Source organism: Meleagris gallopavo, chromosome 7 (assembly GCF_000146605.3).
Source record: "Meleagris gallopavo isolate NT-WF06-2002-E0010 breed Aviagen turkey brand Nicholas breeding stock chromosome 7, Turkey_5.1, whole genome shotgun sequence".
Classification (NCBI taxonomy): Eukaryota; Metazoa; Chordata; class Aves; order Galliformes; family Phasianidae; genus Meleagris; species Meleagris gallopavo.
Genome location: NC_015017.2, coordinates 2,193,767 through 2,213,331, shown reverse-complemented (window position 1 = coordinate 2,213,331; position 19,565 = coordinate 2,193,767). Strand labels below are relative to the sequence as shown.

The 19,565-nt window shown below is 41.9% G+C and overlaps 2 protein-coding genes across 4 annotated transcripts in view; one reads left to right on the top strand and one right to left on the bottom strand.

Moving 5' to 3' along the window:
* The window catches only part of IQCA1 (IQ motif containing with AAA domain 1), a 91,071-nt gene that overhangs the window by 13,068 nt on the left and 58,438 nt on the right, over positions 1-19,565 (top strand). The window contains 1 exon segment of the mRNA XM_019616864.2: positions 10,317-10,507. Coding sequence (XP_019472409.1) covers positions 10,317-10,507 — 191 coding nt within the window.
* The window catches only part of ACKR3 (atypical chemokine receptor 3), a 123,587-nt gene that overhangs the window by 54,968 nt on the left and 49,054 nt on the right, over positions 1-19,565 (bottom strand). For all 3 annotated transcript variants that reach the window (XR_002116447.2, XR_002116448.2, XR_004160246.1), the window contains exons 2-3: positions 5,580-7,833; positions 4,514-4,583 (exon numbers count right to left, since the gene is read on the bottom strand). The gene's annotated coding sequence lies outside the window, so the exon portion shown is untranslated. The remainder of the gene's footprint in view (positions 1-4,513; positions 4,584-5,579; positions 7,834-19,565) is intronic.

Sequence of the window (19,565 nt, the reverse complement as noted above, 5' to 3'; positions counted from 1 at the left end):
CACAGAAGTACCTCAATTTGTCTTAAGCTCTTGTGCTATGTGTACACAGTGCAGTGCATATGGCAGAAGTTTAGAGTTTGCCCCAGGAATGTGAGGCAGGCATGACAGAGAAAGGGAATTCTATTATCAGTTTTTAACTCAGAGTGCCAAGACAGTTGAAGAAGTAAAAGAGCAGTGTCTTCTCACAATCCTTTGCAACCTAATGTGTGTGTACGGCAAGAAGAGGGAAAGAGACATTAGAATTACCATATTGCACTGTTAGTATGAACCTAAATATTGCACAAGTATAGGGAAGTCTGTGGTCAGGTAGATTGCATAGGGTGAAAGTGACCCTACTGACAAGGCAGACAGAGGGAAGAATCTCCCCAAACCCAGAATGCACATCTCCTCCCGCCAACACCTTCCTTCCTTCCAACAAATGTTTCAAGTCCTCATGAAGCTGCTTCTGAGCACCTGCCTTGCAGAGGATCCATCTTTGCTTTTCATTTGGTTTATTTATTATAGTTCTTAAATGATCATTTGAAAAACAATGATTTAATTTTCAATGAAAATAAGCCTTCTGCTTCTCCCAGAGAGTTTGAATGATTTCCTTAGCCAGCAATGGGATTACACTTCAGTAGGTTATGGCTTTTATGAAAGAGCCATAGTTGTACCTGCAGCAGACATCTGCCAAACATGTGTCATCAGTTAAGAATGACCATGAAATCTTATCCATAGGAAGTAGCATGTGCATTTATCTAAGTTTCACCAAGTTAAATACAGATAAAATGTTATGGATTATTGCCTTTCGTATCTGCTAGTCATTAACAGTAAGCATGGCCAGCTTAGGTAATCAGAGCTTGTCTGCTGTTTCTACCTCTCTTTAAGACAAAGATTTTAAGTGGCATAGACTAAAATGAGGAATGTTTGGAATGTACTGAAAATAAATTAGGCAATATACCATCTGCAAAACAAGGGATAATTTCCTATCAAATCCCATAACAGTTTCTTGCAAGTCTTCACAGCCAAGCACTCCTCTCGCAGTGGCCAATGGAAGGAGTAACAGATCACTAGGGTATAAATAGCCACCTACTGCATTTTATGAGAAGGAAGATCTATTTGATCATAGGGATGAAGGGAATTCAAACCAAACACATGGATTGAATTCATTTCCTGACCTCCAGTTAGGAGCGAGAGAATTGATGTTTTCAGTTCTGCACTCAGACTCATTACTCTTTATCAAGTATATAATCAAAGTAAGTGGGAGAGGAGGGAAGAATACCTCTAAATAAAAATAATCTGTTCATATTTCTGGTATTTTTATATTTCCCCTTGTGTTTCACTTTTACTTTTCATGCCACATTCCCATCCATGCTCTCCAAAGGAAATGAATGCAAGAAAGCATGGGTTCACACTGATAGATAGACAGTGAGCTCCAAAGGTCAAGTCTCTTTGATGTATGATCATGTCAGCCCTCTAAAAAATGACCACAGATTTTCATGTGTAAATATGTTGAATTTGCTTTTCTAATGCTGCACGACACAGATAAATTAGAAGCTCTAGCCATCCATTACTCCAAGTCCATCCCAAAGGAGACCTGACTTTTACTACAATAAATGTAATTTCTCTTGTAATTATAGTTATTTTAAAAATGTGGGTGTTGCTTTCATGTAAAGAGTGCTTTACAAAAACAGCTAGACCATTTGAAGTTCTGAATAATGATTTGTGGAAAAATTGAGTCAAGTTCATCTCTAAGTCTGGAAATATGTGCAACAAGGAGAGTTCAATCTTTTGCTTAACTCAGTATTATTTTCTTTACTGTCTCCTCACTTCAGAAAAATTTATGTTTGTTTTCTGGAATTTGATTCTATTTCTTTTGCTCGATGACAGAGTAGAAGTCTGTGTTCCAGAGATTTTTCTTGGCTCACAAGTAAGGCCTCATTATTATTATTATTTATTAAAGCTTAATTGCAGAAACAGCATGATTCCCTCAGCACATGTTTTTCTAAATCTCCGATAAATCACAATTTGCAATACTAGTTTAATTTGGAAAGAGAAGCAAGCCTCACTAAGAGCACATATATCTTGATAACTGTATCCTGACCTATTTCCTGATCTTCCTGACATTGCTGCCATACTGCTGTTTACCCCCAGCACCATCACCATAACCAATGCTGCAAAGCAAGTCCTTAAGCCACACTGCTTAAGGATGCTGCAAGACACATTGTCTTGAAAACATTCATATTGTCTTGAAAACATTATATGTTCTACAAACCAACCTGTATTTTCTTGCTGTATTTTACCACTGCAGGCCAATTCAGTGTGCCATTATTGAGGTTTTTAAACTGGCAGACTTCCACTTATCTGTTTTTGGCTTGTAAATCCCCTGTGCTCATGTTTTCATGGAAGGAGCACAAGTAATCAATCCCACTGGAGCCAAGTGCTCCTCATGCTTAGGCAGTTTATAGGACTGAACCCTGGATGCTTTGGATGTGCATACACACAAGCTCCTTGTCATCTCAGACACACACCTACTGACGTACACAGCTCTCACACTGTTCTATTCCATCATTTCAGCCCTTACCAAGCAATTAGTGGCACAATGTTTGCTTATCTGTGGTTTTCTCACAAAACATTTCCACTGTTCTTCCTCCTTCCGTCTCCTTCATATATGAGTGGACCAACGTGGTCTTAAATAACTGTTTTCTCCTGCTTACCTCTTTTAAGCACACCCTAATTTAGGCATGTTTTCTTGGCTAATGCTTTTATTTATATCTGAGAAAAGTCTGCCAAACATTGCTTGTTCTTTGAATTCCTGATAAATATAATTCATTTCACCCAGTTAGAAACAACTCAGTGTTTCCTGGAATAGCCTTCAGTGTAAACATTCAAGCGTATGGCTAAATAAATATTATATGGGACTGGACAAACTGAAAGCTCCATAAATACGTAACACTTGAAATATTTCTTCAGTTCCTGGAAGTAGGCAAACACAGTAGCATTACATACCAGGCCTGTTTTTATCAGGCCTAAGATTACAGTGAGTTTTGTTATACTTGCAGCTTAGAGAACGCTTAGATGTCAGCAAAAGCTTTGGTTATTTAGCCAGGCATGCAGATACATCTAAAGATGTAGATTGCCTGTCTAACGGTGCAGGCAAGCAAGAATCCCACTGAATAATTTGGCTTTCATTGACTGGAGTCACACTGCCTTTCAGAGTCCAAAACGTACTTGCCAGTTTTAGTAGAAGTTTGACAGCATACCCAAGTATATGTTCTAAATAAACATAACTGTAACTACATAAACTTATATGGCCAGGAATATAGATGGCATTTTCCACTTCCAGTGCTCTTTGAGCTTATGGAAACTTGTCACATGTCAATATTTATTTATAGATTGTATAAATCTATGAAGCAGCCTTTTTCAATATTTTTCTAACAAGACCTCTTACTACAAATGCTTTGTTTGAATGCATATGACAATTACTTTAATTGGGAAAGCCATTGAAGTGAATCGTATAGTAGGGAAGCTTTAATGAATGCAATACATTTTGTTTAGTTGTTCCTCTTTTGCGCCTAATTTAGGAATTCAGCCATATAATTGATGTGGCTATCACCATTTGTGTAGCATGGAACCTATACGATCACAATTTTCATCAGACAAGAGACCTCTTTGAAACACATCCTTCCTGCAGCCAGACAAAACAAGAAAACAAGAAAGGAACAGCACAGCTAACTCATCTATTAAACTTCCATAGAGATTTTGGATCACAGCTTAAAATTCAGCAGGATAAATTAGCAAAGAGCAAGACCCCAGCTGCTTAGGTAGAATATTCCTTTCATCTGCTAGTAAGGAGTTGCTTGTCTGTGTAGTTCAAATGTAAAAATCTCACTTTCGCTGCTCATGAATATAAATGACCATTTAAAATACTTGCTTTGCTTGGCAAATAAAGTCCTCTGGAGAAACAAACTCTGCTACGTCTGAAGCAACAAAATGCTACTCAATGACTGCATCTGCTGAAGGATTACAGACTTGGACAATGCTGTCTGTAGCAAAACAATTAGTGAAAAAGTCCCTTAAAACCACGCAGTGCATCTTTCAGCTGTGCTGTTTCAGAACTAAGAAAAGAAACCATTCTAAATTAAGTACCCAGTATAAAAGCTGCAGTAAATCCACTTTTCAGGCATCATATGAGTGTTAGCCTTGAAATGTGAAATGGAATGAAATGTATTTATTTCACTGGAATGAAGACTATCTTTCCTTGTAAGTGCAGCTGTAATGGAACAATTGAAGAGCAGTTAGTTCCACAGTATGGGGCCTCCTAGATGTAGAACTCTAGCCTTAAGCATGTTCAGCCAGCCTGCACACCTCTAAGTGTTTTATAATGAACAATAAAGCAGTCTGTGTTGGGAAAAGTTGCTGAGCTGACTAAGCAGAAAGGCAGACATTTCAAGCTAGGAAAGAATGATCTACGCAATTGGGCTCCTAAGTGTGAAGGAGAATATGCAGAGAGGCTTTCATCACATAGGCTTACCTGGAATGCGTAGGGAACTGCTCCTTCTTTCTGCTGGTGGGTCCTTTCACTTTGGTAAAACCTACATTCTCTTTGTAGAGGAGAAGGGGAGAAGGAATAAAGAGCAGAAGATCAAACAGCTCTCTCATCAGTGTACTTGTGACTGATGAGTTGGAAATAAAATTCTCTTTTAGACAAACGTCCATTTTGCCTTATTAATTTGAACAAGGATTTTAAAGACAAAGCCCATCAAACATTAGATAAGCATTTTAAGTTAATGGACCATGTAGTCTTATTTTCCCAGAAACTCAAGAATCTTCCTATTATGCCCTATTTTCACAGCAACATCAATTATTAATATGTATACTTTTGCTGACAGAGGACCACACTAAAAATGTGAGTTTCGTTATCCAGTTCTGGGTCATTAACTGTGAAAAGCTTGTAAATATAATGGTTTATTCACATGGGAAGCCTTCATTAAGATGCATTATTCTACAACTGATGTGGCAGCACTGCATTATCAAGTTCACTGTCTCCATCTAATATTTGTAATTTGTTTCTAAATGAGTCGCTGTTTGCAGGGCAAGTTAACAAATTTGAATTTCACATGGCCAAAGAAATTTCTTAAAGATGGGAAAATACTTCTTCCCCCAAGGAAAAGCTATTTATTAGTGTCTTACTATAGAATGCCTCCCTTTGATTCAGAAGCAGAAACATTAGAGGCACTGAGAGAAGCGATGTTAGAAATAAATTGCCTTTTGTCTTCCTTAACATTCACATTAAGTATAGAGAGCTGCAAAGTTGCCCTCATCAAATTGTCTCTTTACAACACTTTAGAATTCCAGATCAAGTATATGGGCACATGGAAAGTGGGTCTGCAGTGCTGCAAGGCACAGGCCAGAGACTGGTCAGCAGGAAAACACTCCTGATGGAGCTGTTTGAAGCCATCCTTTTGCACTGACCATCTGTCTTGGCACAGCTTCTGCCCTTTCAGTACCTATTTCTTCCATTATTGGATGGACCAATATTTTTCAGACATACTTCCTTCTGACGTCTGCTCCTTGATGAGAGAACACACACTTCTCACCTTTTGCAGTTGCCTCCTCACAACTGGGGCAGGAGTAGGGATAGCTTGAACTCTGAAACTGGAGAGGTTTAGGGCAACGTAGACTTTTGTGATCAGCACAAGAACAGTGGACAAAAGAAAGCAAGCTTAGCAATTTTCTTTCTTTAACTGCAAAGCAAGAAAATGGAAACTGTGTTTTCTCATACGTAGGCTCCCAGATGGACTTGGTTTCCTTTCCTTGGTTTGAGTCTATCTGACAAAAGAAAAAAAAGCTTTTCTATGAAAATGCACTACAAATGCACAACAGATGGCAGAGAACTGACAGCTAAAACAATGGTGCAATTACATCATTTTTAAACTGATATCATCTGGATATCTTGTTATATCTCTTCAGCAGCTCCTGCAGCTGGAGTCTCTATTTTTAGGTGATATCATTAAATTTACTCCAATTTTATCTATTTCATCTTCAGGTTAGAGTGTAGGTAATAGTCTAACACTGATTCAGTTTCTTGGTCTTCCACACCCTGATGTAATCTTGGATCAGTTCGGACAGGTCAAGGAAGCAGTTTTTAAGATATTACCAACTTTATTTCTTAGCCCACATGTACGTAAGTTCTTTTGATGTTTCCTCATGTGTCAACGCCTTTCTCCTCCTGTTACTAAATGAAATTGATACTTTTCCTGTTCCCATTTTCTGTCAGTTCTTCAGTTTGTTTTCATACCCCACCAGCTGGAGTTTGCTTGGGAAGATCCAGAGGAACACCAAGTTTAGTTCAGCTTTTGTTGACATAACTGCATTGATTTCAAAGTAACTGAAGGAAGAGTCAGGCCAGTTGTATGTTCACTTGTAAAATTGCCCTTAAAATCAGATAGCTGTGGCATGATTTCCTCACAGCTGTTCAGTGCTTTCCTCCTCTTCCCCTAGAACAGAAGCCAGCTCTTGGTTCTTTACATGTGCAGCCCTCCCAGTCTCTACTCATAAACACAGTGCATTGCATATGTTCCCATTAGACTGCCATGAATCCTTCAGGACTCATTTGTCATGACCAGATCTGCTCTTCTTTCCATGCTCTCTCTCACCCATCTGACTCAGTGTGTGCTATTTCCAGAGCTTTGCACTACGGGAGACCCCCATTGGCCAACTGGATGTCCATCGCTAGGCCTGCTTCAAAGGGTGCCATTTGTTATGAACGTCTCTCTCTATCATTACTCACAACAGCTTGCCTGCCACTTGCTTCCCAGTCAGATCAAGTGTCTTTTTGTACCTTGTGCCATGTCATACTATCTTGTTGGCTCCTTTCCAGTCCATAGCCTCCTCCCCATGAACTCAGCTTATCTGCCTGCCTAGGTCTGAGCTGGCTCCACTCTCCCAGCAATGGAAGCAATCAAGCAGCAGCACATTTCACATCAGCAGCAGCCTTTTCATCCATGTAAATAAGTGACCAGTGAGCACACCCTAATTTAGAAAATACTAACAGCAAGGATGGAATGGGACTGGAAGAAAAGACGGTTGAATGAGAATGAGGCCGTATCAACCTTCCTGTTCTTTAATGAGTTGTTGAAGATGGTTAGCTGGACTGTCATTGGTAGAAGTGGTTTATTTTGTCTTATAATAGTAAAACAAAACAAAGAAAAGAAGAAAATGGAGGGCAAATGCAACAGAGCATCTCTTCATAAGCCATTCTGGAAAGACATGTCTGTAGTTCAGCCTTAAAGCTTTGACTGCAGCTGATGCACTGATAGCTGTATGGAGACGAGACAGGTAGAGGCCTTGCATGGATTTTGGAGACTAGAGCATGTTCTGTAGCTCTGTTGCCATTAGCATCTGAATCAGCTAGTTTAGAGTTAGCTGGACTGTGTCCACACCAGCTTCATGACTCAAGCATAGGTGTGGTCTGTATTAGTTCACTGAGAGATAAGAATCCCCTGCTTCTGGTCTTGCTCACATGGGCATGTTCTTGCCAATTTAAATAGTTCTTACCTCATCTGACTTTGGCACTGATGAAAGATATGTGGGCAGTAAACTTGCAGTGATGAGCAGCTAGCCATCAAAGGCTCCCTCTGGGCTGACTGGAGAGCAGCTGAGAAGAGAAGCTGAGTGAAGGAGAGGCTCAGAGGTGGAGGAAAATGGATGCTCTCCTGTCTGTGCTGCTGCATGACTGTCCTGCTCAGCACATTGTTCCATGCTTGCCCACCGCTTCCCTTATGATGGCTCTGGCTCTCAGCTGCCTCCTTGGTTGACTGATTCACCTCTTTATAATGAGAGAGAATTAACCTGGGGGAGAGAAAAGATAAAGGAGATTATTTCCCATTTCTTAGACAGCTGGTCTGGTTCACTGCAAGGTCAGCTGAGTGTTAGAGCCCAAAAAAGAGAAGGTAGGGGCCACACAGCCAGCAGAAAAGGAGGAGGGGGAACTGGCCCTTTCCAGTGCCAATCAGCTGTTCATTCAATGAGCCATCTCATGAAAATTCACCCTTAAGAGTTCACATAACTCACACAGAGAAGCCTGTCTTTCTCTACCACCTGCAAATCAGCCTAAAGCTGAAGATACCTTTGTGCCTCTTGCACTGACTTGCCTCAGCCTCATCACTGGTTCTGTTTCTTCTAGCCTCCCAAAGGAGATAGGACAGGATAAGATCGCCGAGGATACCTCCAGCATTCATCACAGCTATCTTTGCTCATGGAAATACTGAGTCCGTTTCTTCCATTCCCAGATTTCTTTCCCTTATCCACTCACATATCTTCAGCATGAAATGCTGGAAAACATACTTCTAAATAAACAGCCCTTCCCTCTACTTTCCCCAGCGAGCAGCTAGTTAGGTTGTCTGAGCATAACACAATGTCTGTTCAGGCTGTGCCATAGCAGTGTAGAAAGACGTGGAATAGCTGTGTTGGCTCTAGCTGGCTCATCTCTTCATTAGCAGCATTGGGACCAGTACCTCTGGGCCACAGCACTCTGCTGGGAATGCATAGTCCCTTAAGCATTACACTAGTGGAACTAAAAGTTGAGTGGGGAACTATGGAAGGGAAGTGAATCTTGCTTCTAGATAACAATCTGGAAAGCAAGCCCCATGGGTCCCAGAAGTTCATTTAATGTTGCAAGTAAAATACAAATAAATAGTGCTCACAGTAGCTGTGCTGTCCTTTAAAAGAGTTGCTGTTAAAAGTGAAGAATTGGAAACACTTGATGACTATAGAACGTGACAAATGAGTGAAGATAACATCTCAGGGTGAGAGGCAAACATCTTTGGGTCATATATTCAGACAGAGAGCAAGTGCAGCTGCTGTTCTGAAGCATGCTGCTCTTCTTGTTTCTGTCTGAATATTTTCTCAGTGGTGGCCTTGACCAATTCCTTTTCCACACACTGCAGATGCAGGGAAGGCAGTAAACTGCTTTCCTGAATGGGGCCTCTAACGCTTTCTTTGGACAGTGTGCAAACCCACTGTATACTTTCTGAAACCAAATTTGCTTGGCACTCGTTAGTGATTTTTGGAAGCTGGTTGAAGCATGGAAAAAACTGAATAACCGATCCTAAATGTAAGCTGGCCAAACCTTTGATAGAAGCTTTCTTGTCTTTGCGGGAGTCCTCTGGAATTAGGACTTGCAGCACAGTAGAAAACACATTTTCAGAGTCAAAGTGAGTAGAAGGTGTTACTGAGTTAGTCTGAGATCTGTTGAGTTAAAGATACGTTCTGAAGGTGGAAGCCAGGACAGAAATGCAGACCTGGGCTTTTGTTCACATCTGCTGCCACCTATACATGATCCACTGCCTTTGAAGAGGAGAATACATAGCATCACAAAAACAGCTTATCACATTTTCTCCTCTTTCCCATTCTTCAGTTTGGCACACACTGTCATATAACATCTGTCCATCCCAAGTATGTGGGAATTACTTTGTTCTGGAATTACTGAAAAACTCAAAGCTAATTTACATTGCTAAAAAATATCCATTTTTCTTTACCTTCCAAGGTGAGAATGGCTCATAAAACACTGGGAACACATTAACTTTATCAACCATTGCAAACTGAAAAATGCAAAGTTTCGGGCCACCCACACAGATGGTATTTTTCATGCTTCTGTATTTGCATACCAGAGAGACTTTCATTTTTATCTCTCTTAAAGCACACATGTAAAATCAATCACGGAGCAGAAATTATTATTGTAAGGCTGGTTTAGGAGTCCTTCTTGCCAAGGTTATCAAATCATGGGAAACTTGGGGAGCCATGATTTTTATTGCAGTGTTTGGGAGGCTGTTTATTCTTTTTGTGTTGTTTGTTTGTTCCTCAAAGGAAGTTGATTTCCTAAAGGAATATTATCAGCTGCAACAAAATACCAGGAAACCGATGACCAAGCATATAAAACTTTAAGTGAACAAATTAAAAACAATACCGGCTAATTAAAAAGTACCACTGGGAAGTGCAAACATTTGAAAACTCAATTAAAAACCTCTGGCACCCTTCTGACATGGATAAAGCTGGCATTTGCAGAACAGCAGCTTTCTCACCTGTCTCATTGAGATACGGGGATCCCACAGCTGAAAGGGTTGTTTTTGTACATTGCAACGTTGTTAATTAATGCTGAAACACCAACAATAGGCCATTGTGTGCATCCAGGCACTTCTTATGAGAGCAGGGCTTTTTCCTGCCTTCCCGCAAATAAATTCAGCCCTAAGCTCAGAATCACTGTCAACCTGGCATTCTGGTGTGTATTAAAGTTTCTTCTCACCGTACCTTTTCTTTTCTCCTCCTGTTTTCAGAGCTTTCCTCCTCACTTGAATGCCCTTCACAGTACCCCACAGATGCACACCAAGCAAGAAGGTGCCCTGCAAGGTGAGGTCCAGGGGAGACACGAGGAGGAATTCATCAAGGAACAGCTGCGAGAAACAGAGGGGCTCGACATCAGGGAAACTCTCCAGGATCAGATCAGCCAGTGCTTCATCGAGTGTCGGTGAGCAGAGATAAACACTTACCCCTCAAGGAGACCATTTGCTCCAAGGAGCGTGGTTGTATCATTCTTACAGGCTGCACAAATCCATTTTACGGTGGTGATCTTTGTTCTGCTGCAAGCAGCACCTGCAGAACTGAGATCCTGAGCAGCAGGGCTCATAACTGGGGAAACCAGACCAGTGTGTAACTCCTCATACAGTCTAGCTTTGTAATTATATGAAGCATGTGTACAGTTTAGGCACACTGGCTTTTTACATGTCTGAATGCATAAGGTTTAAGATAATGCAGTCTGCCATGACACAGAAATACAATTCTTTCTATAGCAAATCACATATCCAGTCCTGCAGCCCAGGTGCCTGCTGTCAGCGTTATCAAGCAGCCTGTGCCAACCTGAAGGACCTTTGTAATTGAGGCCTGACCTCGAAGACGCTCCCCCAAACGAAGCTTTATTTAGCAGTGCTGCTGATCTCAGTGAAACTTCACGTCTCAGCAGAGTTAAGCACATACTTACACCTTTCTAAACCGAGTGCTGACACCTACAGTTTCTCAGGAAGTTTACTTTAGCTGAAGTTGGAGATGGGCAGCTTTAATAGGGCAGTACTGTAAGGCCTTGTACTAAGGAATATAGACCGTTTTTATGATGCAAGTAATTTTCTCTAGGATTTATACCATCCAGTGAGTCACTACGTACATGCAAAGTGAGAAGCAGGGCCCCAAAGTTCCAAGATAAACGTCTTTAAAGACAATTAAAAGATATTAAAAGTAAAATCCTCCCTACTAGGACAGTAACAGCAAACAGTGCCAGAGAGCCTAGCCAATCCAGACAGTCATTTGGAGGAAGCTGAAGCAAATGCTTGGTGGAGGGAGGCAGAGAGAAATGACTGAAAGAGCTGTTCATCAAAAATAGGTGTATCTGTGAAATACTCCCAAGATGTAAGATGGAGTTTGCATGCTGATCCTTCTTATTCAATAAGTCTTACAGGCAAAATGGGACCCTGTTGTTAAATTTATATCCCAGATGGACCCAGGGGCTCAACTTCAGATGAGGCTTCAAGACTGTAGGAAGACACAGTCAGTATCCCAGCATATAAATAAGTGATTAAAGGAGTTCTTTAACTACCCTGTAGGTTGTCTGGTCTGATCTAGTCAGGTTCAGTAGTCCTGAATCTCATCTAGACTTGAAAATTAACAAAGATTAAAGCTGGTGTTTAAATATAAGCACCACATTAACTGTTCTTGGATAGCTTTATGGGTATGCTTTTCCAGAGCAAGTGATCCTATTAAATGGGATTAAGATATACAGGCATGCAGAGTTAATCAGTGACAGTGCTGCTTGTACACAAGCCTTTAGAAAGGCAAGTTGTTCTACTGCAACTGGGAAAGGCTGAGAAAACAACTCCCCTTCAGTCCTGCATTATGACCATGGTCAGAACTGCTCCTCCACCCACCCACCCAAAGCAATCTGGTAAATCTGTAAAAATTAACCCAAATCAGATCATTTTAATGGAGCAGAGTTAAAGAGAAGCTGTGTATCCAATTATGGCAATTATGTAGTGTGCCCACATGTGGGGTCATCTCTGATGGCACAGCGACAGTGACAGACCTGTGGCAGTCAGCATGGCGTTTTTGATCATAATCCCTGTTACTCTCTTCTTTTAAATGAGCTGTCCCTCATCTTCTCTAAAAATCAGTAAGGCATTTTTCAGCCAAGACTAGACAGATCTCACTGATAAAATCTACTCTGATGACTTAACAACATGGCAGATAGAATCCTGCCCCTATTGAAGCCAGTGGGAGAGCTGCCATCAGTTTCAGCAAAGGCTGGACATCACCCAATATTTCAGTTCATTTGAATCTGGCTGAGTAACGAGGACTTTCTGGCACAGAGAGAAGTCAGAGAACTGCCTGCTATGAAGCTCCTCTTCATGGGAGGCCTCCATTTAGGTGATCAAAATAGTTCTCCCAGCAGACACATTTGCTTGCATCCAAAATAGGTAAAAGATCAGCACATGGGAAGCACGTGTGTCACACATAGCCAAGCTTTCAGCATGGTGAATGCCAGAGACACTGCAGAACTAGCAGGACTGGCTGTGACTTGCTCCTGCCTGGCCAATGAATGGCAGAGCAGATCTGAAGTGTCAAGGTTTACATTAATTATTACCTGCCAGGATGTATTTTGGCTCTCCATTAAGCTAGCCTACAAGATGAACATCTAAATGCAGCTTATAAATTATTCTTTAATGAGGCTTTTTGACAGAGCTTAACATTTTCCATAGTCTATTAAATAAACAGATAGCTAAAAGGGAACAAAGATTCTTTTGAGTGAATTTTGCTATATGTGCTAGAAAAATAAACCCAAACTTCCATATTTTATCCTTCAAGAGGAAAAGGATGTGATGGGAAATACAATTAGCAGGTGTTGTCTTTCAGCACCACTGCTATCAAGTTACAAAAGCAATGAGCACGTATAAAGTTTCTCCTCTCGTAAGGATGATTGCTATAAATATTTACCACTTGCTTTGCACCAGGGAAAAGGAGCGGAGTCAGTCATTTCACAACCCAAGACGGAGTGCAAATACTCCAAAAATTAATAGTTGCTGTGATTATACACCTCTGAGCCTGGATTTTAATCAAAGGGCTCCCACAGACTCTACTCGTTATATTAATAACAGGGGTTTATATTAAAAATACAGCAATTGCATAGCTGGGGCTTTAGTTTCAATTTCCTGCAGTATTGCAGACCAGAAACATTTCTCTCTAATTTCACATTCAGGGTGTTGCACTGTATATGCAAAAGCTGTCCTCACTGTCTTCTCCACTGCATATGCCCACAGTCCCCAGGTAACCAATATTTCTTGGATTCGTCTCTATATTAAAAACAGGGGGCGGAGAGAAGTGCATAGAAGGATCCTCTGATTACATGAAAAAATGCCGTACTGTCTTTTTCCAAGAAAAGCCTTTGACAGAAATCAATATGAAGGATCAGAAATCAAGATGAGGTTTTTATTACCAGAGATAGCCTCGAGAATCACAGGGGAGAGCCTAACACGCAGGCTTTGCTGTAATGCATCTTATGCCCTCTAGCTGTAACAAATTACGCCGTGAATTTCTTGCAGGATTTATGTGCCTCTGCTCGGGGCTCTGGGGAGCATTTCATCAGTGGCATCACTGACCTAATAACAGGGGATCTAAGTAATAGCAACTTTTATGTACGTGGCGTGTTATTCCCACAGATTTGGGGATTGGTTTTCTAGAGGAAGGAGGAGGCGAGGGGTAAATGTGCTCTCATAATAGGTTTACACTTTACTGATTAGCTTTGAATGATCTTCTTGCTCTGCCTGCTGACTCGAGCACTGTCAGCGAAGGAATTGGCCGGGCTTCACAGCAAGTGAATGAGACTCCGTCTGAAGCAGGGGGTTCCTGTGCTTTATTTATTCATTTTGAACATTCCTGACAGCCAGCCCGGCCTTTGATGCAGAGGAAAGGAGAAAGAAATAGGAAGCGATCGTGTTATATTTCCCTTTTTCACAAGGCTGTTTTGTTGAGCTGAATGTACTGCCAATGGGTCCGTTCATGGGACTCCCCGGGCAGCAGAGGTAAGCAATGGAGAGACAGGAGGAAGATGAATGGAGAGAAAGGTTTTGCTCTGAAACCCCACATAATGGGGAAAATATTTGTGTCAGGCCCTGCTTGTATTGCATTTCACACTCTGCACACACTGCTCCTCATGAAGTCAATCCTGACGTGTGTGAAAGTTGCCTGGCAATTCATCAGTGCTGACGTCCTGCCAACAGGGCAGAGACAGATCACACCTCAGCTGTGCCAAGCACTGGCCTCACCGCCACGCTCCCTCAGCTCTGGGTTGCAGGAGCTGACGTTGCATCCATCAGTCCTATCTGCCTTATGGTACGTGCACGCCCTTGGCCTGCCAGCAGTGCTTTCCAAGTAACCAAGGAATATGGAATGCAGTCTCAACATAATATGGCAGCAGTTCACAAGCAGCTGATTGGAAAATTGCTTCATAACTAGGTTTTGTGTAACGAGCCACAAAGGCAGACAGTTCTTTCAAAGTGCAAGCTTCAGTCTGGAAATCCTTGGAATACAACCAACCAGAGATATCACCAGACTCTTAATCACAGTCTTCTGCCATTACTATGCCCTGTTACTCTTGGAAATGCATTTCCTCCTTCTCAGCCACCTATGAAAAGGCATTTCTCCTGGAGAAACGTACCATAGAATCATGAAGGCTGGACAAGACCTCCAAGATTGCCCAGTCCATCTGTCTACCTATCAAGGTTGCATAAGACTTCCAAGATCACCCAGTCTAGCTGTCCACCTACCATGGATATTTCCCCACTAAACTGTATTTGTGCACCGAAAGCCTGCCCAAAGTGAGTTCTTTAGAGAATGTCTCGAAACAACTTGAAGCTTCTTTTGAATCGCTCGCCAGCCAGCATAGATTGTCTCCTCTCAGCTCTCTCCTTTTGCTCAGAGAGTGAAGACAAGCTCTGAACTGTGAAGATGAATTTCTGAAAAAGAATGGCAGGGGCTTGGCTGCTCCCTTCTGTTCCTATGCTTTGTCTACCTGCAGAACTACAGAGACATCAGTGCTACATTAAGTGGGTCCATTTGCTAAATTTTGGCTTATTACTAAAACTTCTAAATTGTTTTTACATCAGGCCTGCTGCGAACAAGAGAGAAGTCTCAGGAAAAGCCAAAAAACGGGCCAAAGGAAAAAAAATACAAAGGTGGCCAAAATCTCTCCTCCAGGAAGGTGATATTTTTGTTGTTTCTAAATCAACTAATACAGAGTTTCAATTCAATACAATTTACAACATATTTCACGTTGGGACAAGATCTATCGTTAACAAATCCTTCAAGCAAGAGATAGAAGAGACACCTGTTTTTTCCATCAGTAACGTCTGTTTTCTGACAGAGGTAACAACTTCTGATTTTGCAAAGGCAGTAATCTCTGCACTGTAATAATTAGTGCTAGTACAAAGTGCTCTCTGCGCGCCCTTCTCCAGTGCCAAAAGGCCATTCTTCAGCAACAGCTTGAACATAACATCAATCTTTTTGGCCATGGCTGAGCCTGCACCCAGATGCTTGGCTGTTCTTTGCGTAGACAGCCAAAGCAACCTTCATGATCCAACAGGAGTAAGGCAGCCACGACAGCACATTGCTCAGGCAGCTGAACCTGTCCACCCCACATAAATAATGTGGCAGCTCATCCTTGCTGAGCTCTTTGCTGCAAGCAGCCACTCTGCTATCCAAATCTGAGTGCATATCTGTGAGAACTAAACTCCTGCCTTTGGGCTCCAGGGTGAGGCAACTTCTAGGAGTGATTGATTAACATAATTAGGAGCTGTAAACATTAATGGGTAATGTTCAAGCCTTTTCTGACATGTTCTTAAAGCTTCCACTGTGTTGTTGTCTATTGACTAATTTTGGCAGACATCGCCAGGGCTAGAGGGAAGCGAGGGAATGGAATGCAAATGCATCACTGGCTTACCGGAGGAGTACCAGAACAAATAACCCACCAGGTTTCTTTGCACAGAGGGAAAATAAGTTATCATAAACAAGAGGATTGTTTGTGCATGAGGGGGAGAGCAGAGAGTGCGTGCTGAGGATTAAATAGCAAGATTAGCAGAGGAACAGGATGTCGACAAGGCCAGAGCAGCCCACAGTTCTGCAACCTGTGTTCCCTTTGAGTGGAATCAACTACCCAGATCTGATAGCCATTAATAAAAACAGCCCTCATTCCTTCTCGCTTGTGAGAACTCTGCTTTTAGAAGTGTGAACCCCTCTAATTCCAAAGGAGGAGAGGCAACTGATTAAGTCCATCTGCACAGAATCTACTTTATTGGATGCCCATGGATTTACAGGAGGCATGGGACACCTTTGGGAGCTCCTGTGCAGTGGCAGGAGTTGCCTACTTTGGTGCAAGCAAACAATTTACGAGTGCACTGACATTAATGGAGGCGGCTTGATGGCTTTTGAGGGGAACAGGCGGAAGCCCCTGTGTCCATATATTTCTCATACGTGGTGAAACACAGATAAATCTTGGCAGCGGGTATCTGAAACAGTAAGACCAGTTGAACCCCGGTGTCAGGCCTCCAGAGAGGCCTTGATAGTATCGCTAGCTCTGCTTTCTAAATCATCACAAACTCTGAAATACATTGCCTTCCCTTTCTCATAAGGCTCCTTGAATTTACACTTAAATTTATAATGATTACCAGCTCTACACAGTGATTAAAAACATATGCAAAGGACTCTGCTGCTGTTCCTTATTTTCTCATTTTGTTCAGTGAACTATCAAAAGTTTGAAATGATCAAGGAACAAAAATAAGATTCTTAAAGCATCTCAGGTACAAGTCAATTTCCCAGTCCCAGCATAACAAATCATCCTCATGCCTATGATTTACTCACCAGTGCTGCACATAAACATATCTGCACCAGCTCTCCGAACTCTGCTATTCCCTTCCAAATAGATATTCAGATATCTTAAATCACTACATTGTTAACAACCTTCCCTGGATGACCTCTCCTTTGACTGACAGTTTGCTGACTGACTTCTCGTTACCAAATATGCGGTCAGATCCTGATACTGTTTAACGCAGCTTGGTCATTATTCTAAGCTTCCCATTAGCTTCTAGAGAGGGGTCCATGTACTTAATGAGCAAGTCTGTCAGAATCAGAGCTGCTTGGAGGCTGTTACAGGCAGAGATACATACTCTTGCACCACAAAGACTTGCTCTCCAACCAGTTCACCACCAGTGCAAGATAAGGGGCTTCTTGCAGGAGCACTCCACGCTTCTAGCATCTGCAGATACATATTCATCTTCTCACTGTGGCATGATTTGCACTGCACACCTCTTACCGTGCTTCCATATAAATTATTCATTAGTGGCATTAAAAACTCGTTCAGATTTAACAGTCACACATTACAAAGCCATAATGAGCAAGGTTCTTCTTCAGACCAATCTCTCCTCTTCCACTTCTCTCTTCAACTTATTCACTTCTCAAATACTTTGTCCAGACAGACTTAACCTTTTCCCCACTCCATTTCACAACCCCAGTTTCTGCCTTTTCAATTGTAAAGCTCTAAACATTCAAGCAACTGTAGGCTACAAGCAAAATTGTCTAGAGCCTACTGGCTCAGCCTGTGGAGGTAGAACAGCAGGATACTTAGAACAGGAACAGCACAGATAAATAGAACTATAGAGTCATAAAGGTTACAAAAGACCAGAGAGATCATCTAGTCCAATCACTGATCCATCACCGCCATGTTCCAAAGGACTCATGGTAGTGACCCATCACTGTCACACTGCAGCTCCTTGTGCTGTGTCTTGGGATCAAAAGGATAGATCCAGTTGGACCTTTGTTTTGCACAGGCAAAATGATGTCTTCAACTTGTCTCCTTATTGGAAAAACCTAAATCAGTTGGACTGGCATTTTCAGAGCTACATATTGTAAGTTGAACGCTCAGCATCTAAACTGTCTGGTTTTGTTTGCTTTCTGCTTTTGAATTTGTAGCACTGCATAGTGAAAACCGACCATTATAGCAAGTTAAGGTTAGGTTCACTTTCCTACCTTTCTTAAATGTCTGAAAGGAACTCACAAAGTCCACTGACCTTGAGTTTAAACTCCTGCTTAGTATTAAAGCTCCTAAAAATATTCATTCCTTCCTATGCCTAAAAAGTCTGGAATCAGCTAAAGTAAATAGCATTATACTGAGCTGGTCCCACTTATAAGCAAGAAGAAAAATCTTGCAACTAATCAGTTCATTTTCCTAACGTAGTCATACCCATCTACAGTAATACTTCAGAATTAACAGCTTGGAAATGCTAAGTGATACCAACATAATGCACAGCCCCCCACCGATGTTCTCAAGGACACTTCCCAAACAGTAGATTTATTTGTTGTCATAGATACTTGTGCAGACACAAACATCAGTAAGATTCAGGGCTCACGCCAGCAGTTTATTATAACACTGCTCTCCATGTTTTAAAGATTGGATTAGGCTTTTTCTGGGAAATCTGGCTTTTTCTGCGTATATTAGGTCGCAGTTCTCCCACACTGCTGTTTCTTTATTCCTTTCTCAAGCAGAGTCCCCACACAGCAGACGGGATTTCTGAAGGCAGGAACAGGCAAATGGGGCGTTTGGCATTGATAGCTGGGGCTGGATTTCCACCTCAGAGCTGGTTTCTGATTCAGCAACCCAACTCATTACCCACTGCGACTGCCCCAGAGGGGTCTGCTCTGCCACCTGACCTGTTCTTGGTTTGTACTTGGCACAGTAATGATCCATGAGAAAGGAGGAAGGGAGTGAATCCCAGCAGGAAGAGGAAGGGACCCAGCCCAGCAAATTTTTCACTTCACTAGTGGAGAGAGGTATCCTCTCCAGCAAGTTAATGCAGTGCAGGTGAAGGAACCAATTTTCCCACTTCCTCCCTTTCCAGCAGCAGAGTGAAGATGTGCTGGGATACAGGAACAAGGAACAGGCAAAGAAAAAAGAATCAGGAGTCCCACTGGTGCCTGATGGAAGGGCAGACAGGTACTGGGGAGTCAGTGTCTGGCAGAGGAGAGGTGTTTAGAAGATATTCTGGGAAAAGAAAGACTAAGGAAGAGCTCAGAAGTCAGGAGAATAAAAACGAACAGGAAGCACAGAGCAGTGGTTCCCAAACTTGCTCCACAGAAAGATCTCTTTGGAAAAGCAAGCAAAGGAGGTAGAAAAGACATTTTCAGCCTTAGCTCTGTAGAATGCAGAGAAGAAAGGAGGCAAGTGGGGAAAAAAAGAAATGTGGCGTGGACTGTAACAAGAAGCAGAGCAAAAAGGGAGCAGAAACAGTCACAAGGAGCTAGAGAAGCAGAATCAGAAAAGGAGGGATGAAAGAGGCATATAACTGGGAGAAAAAAAACCCCATAAGGTACCAATCTGAAAAACAGGTACAGCCAGAACCAAAGACTGATGGAAAATATGAAGCATGTCCAATGCAGAGACAAAAAAGCAGTCTCCAAATGTGTATGTCAGTAAGAGAGCTCAGGTGGGTACATTA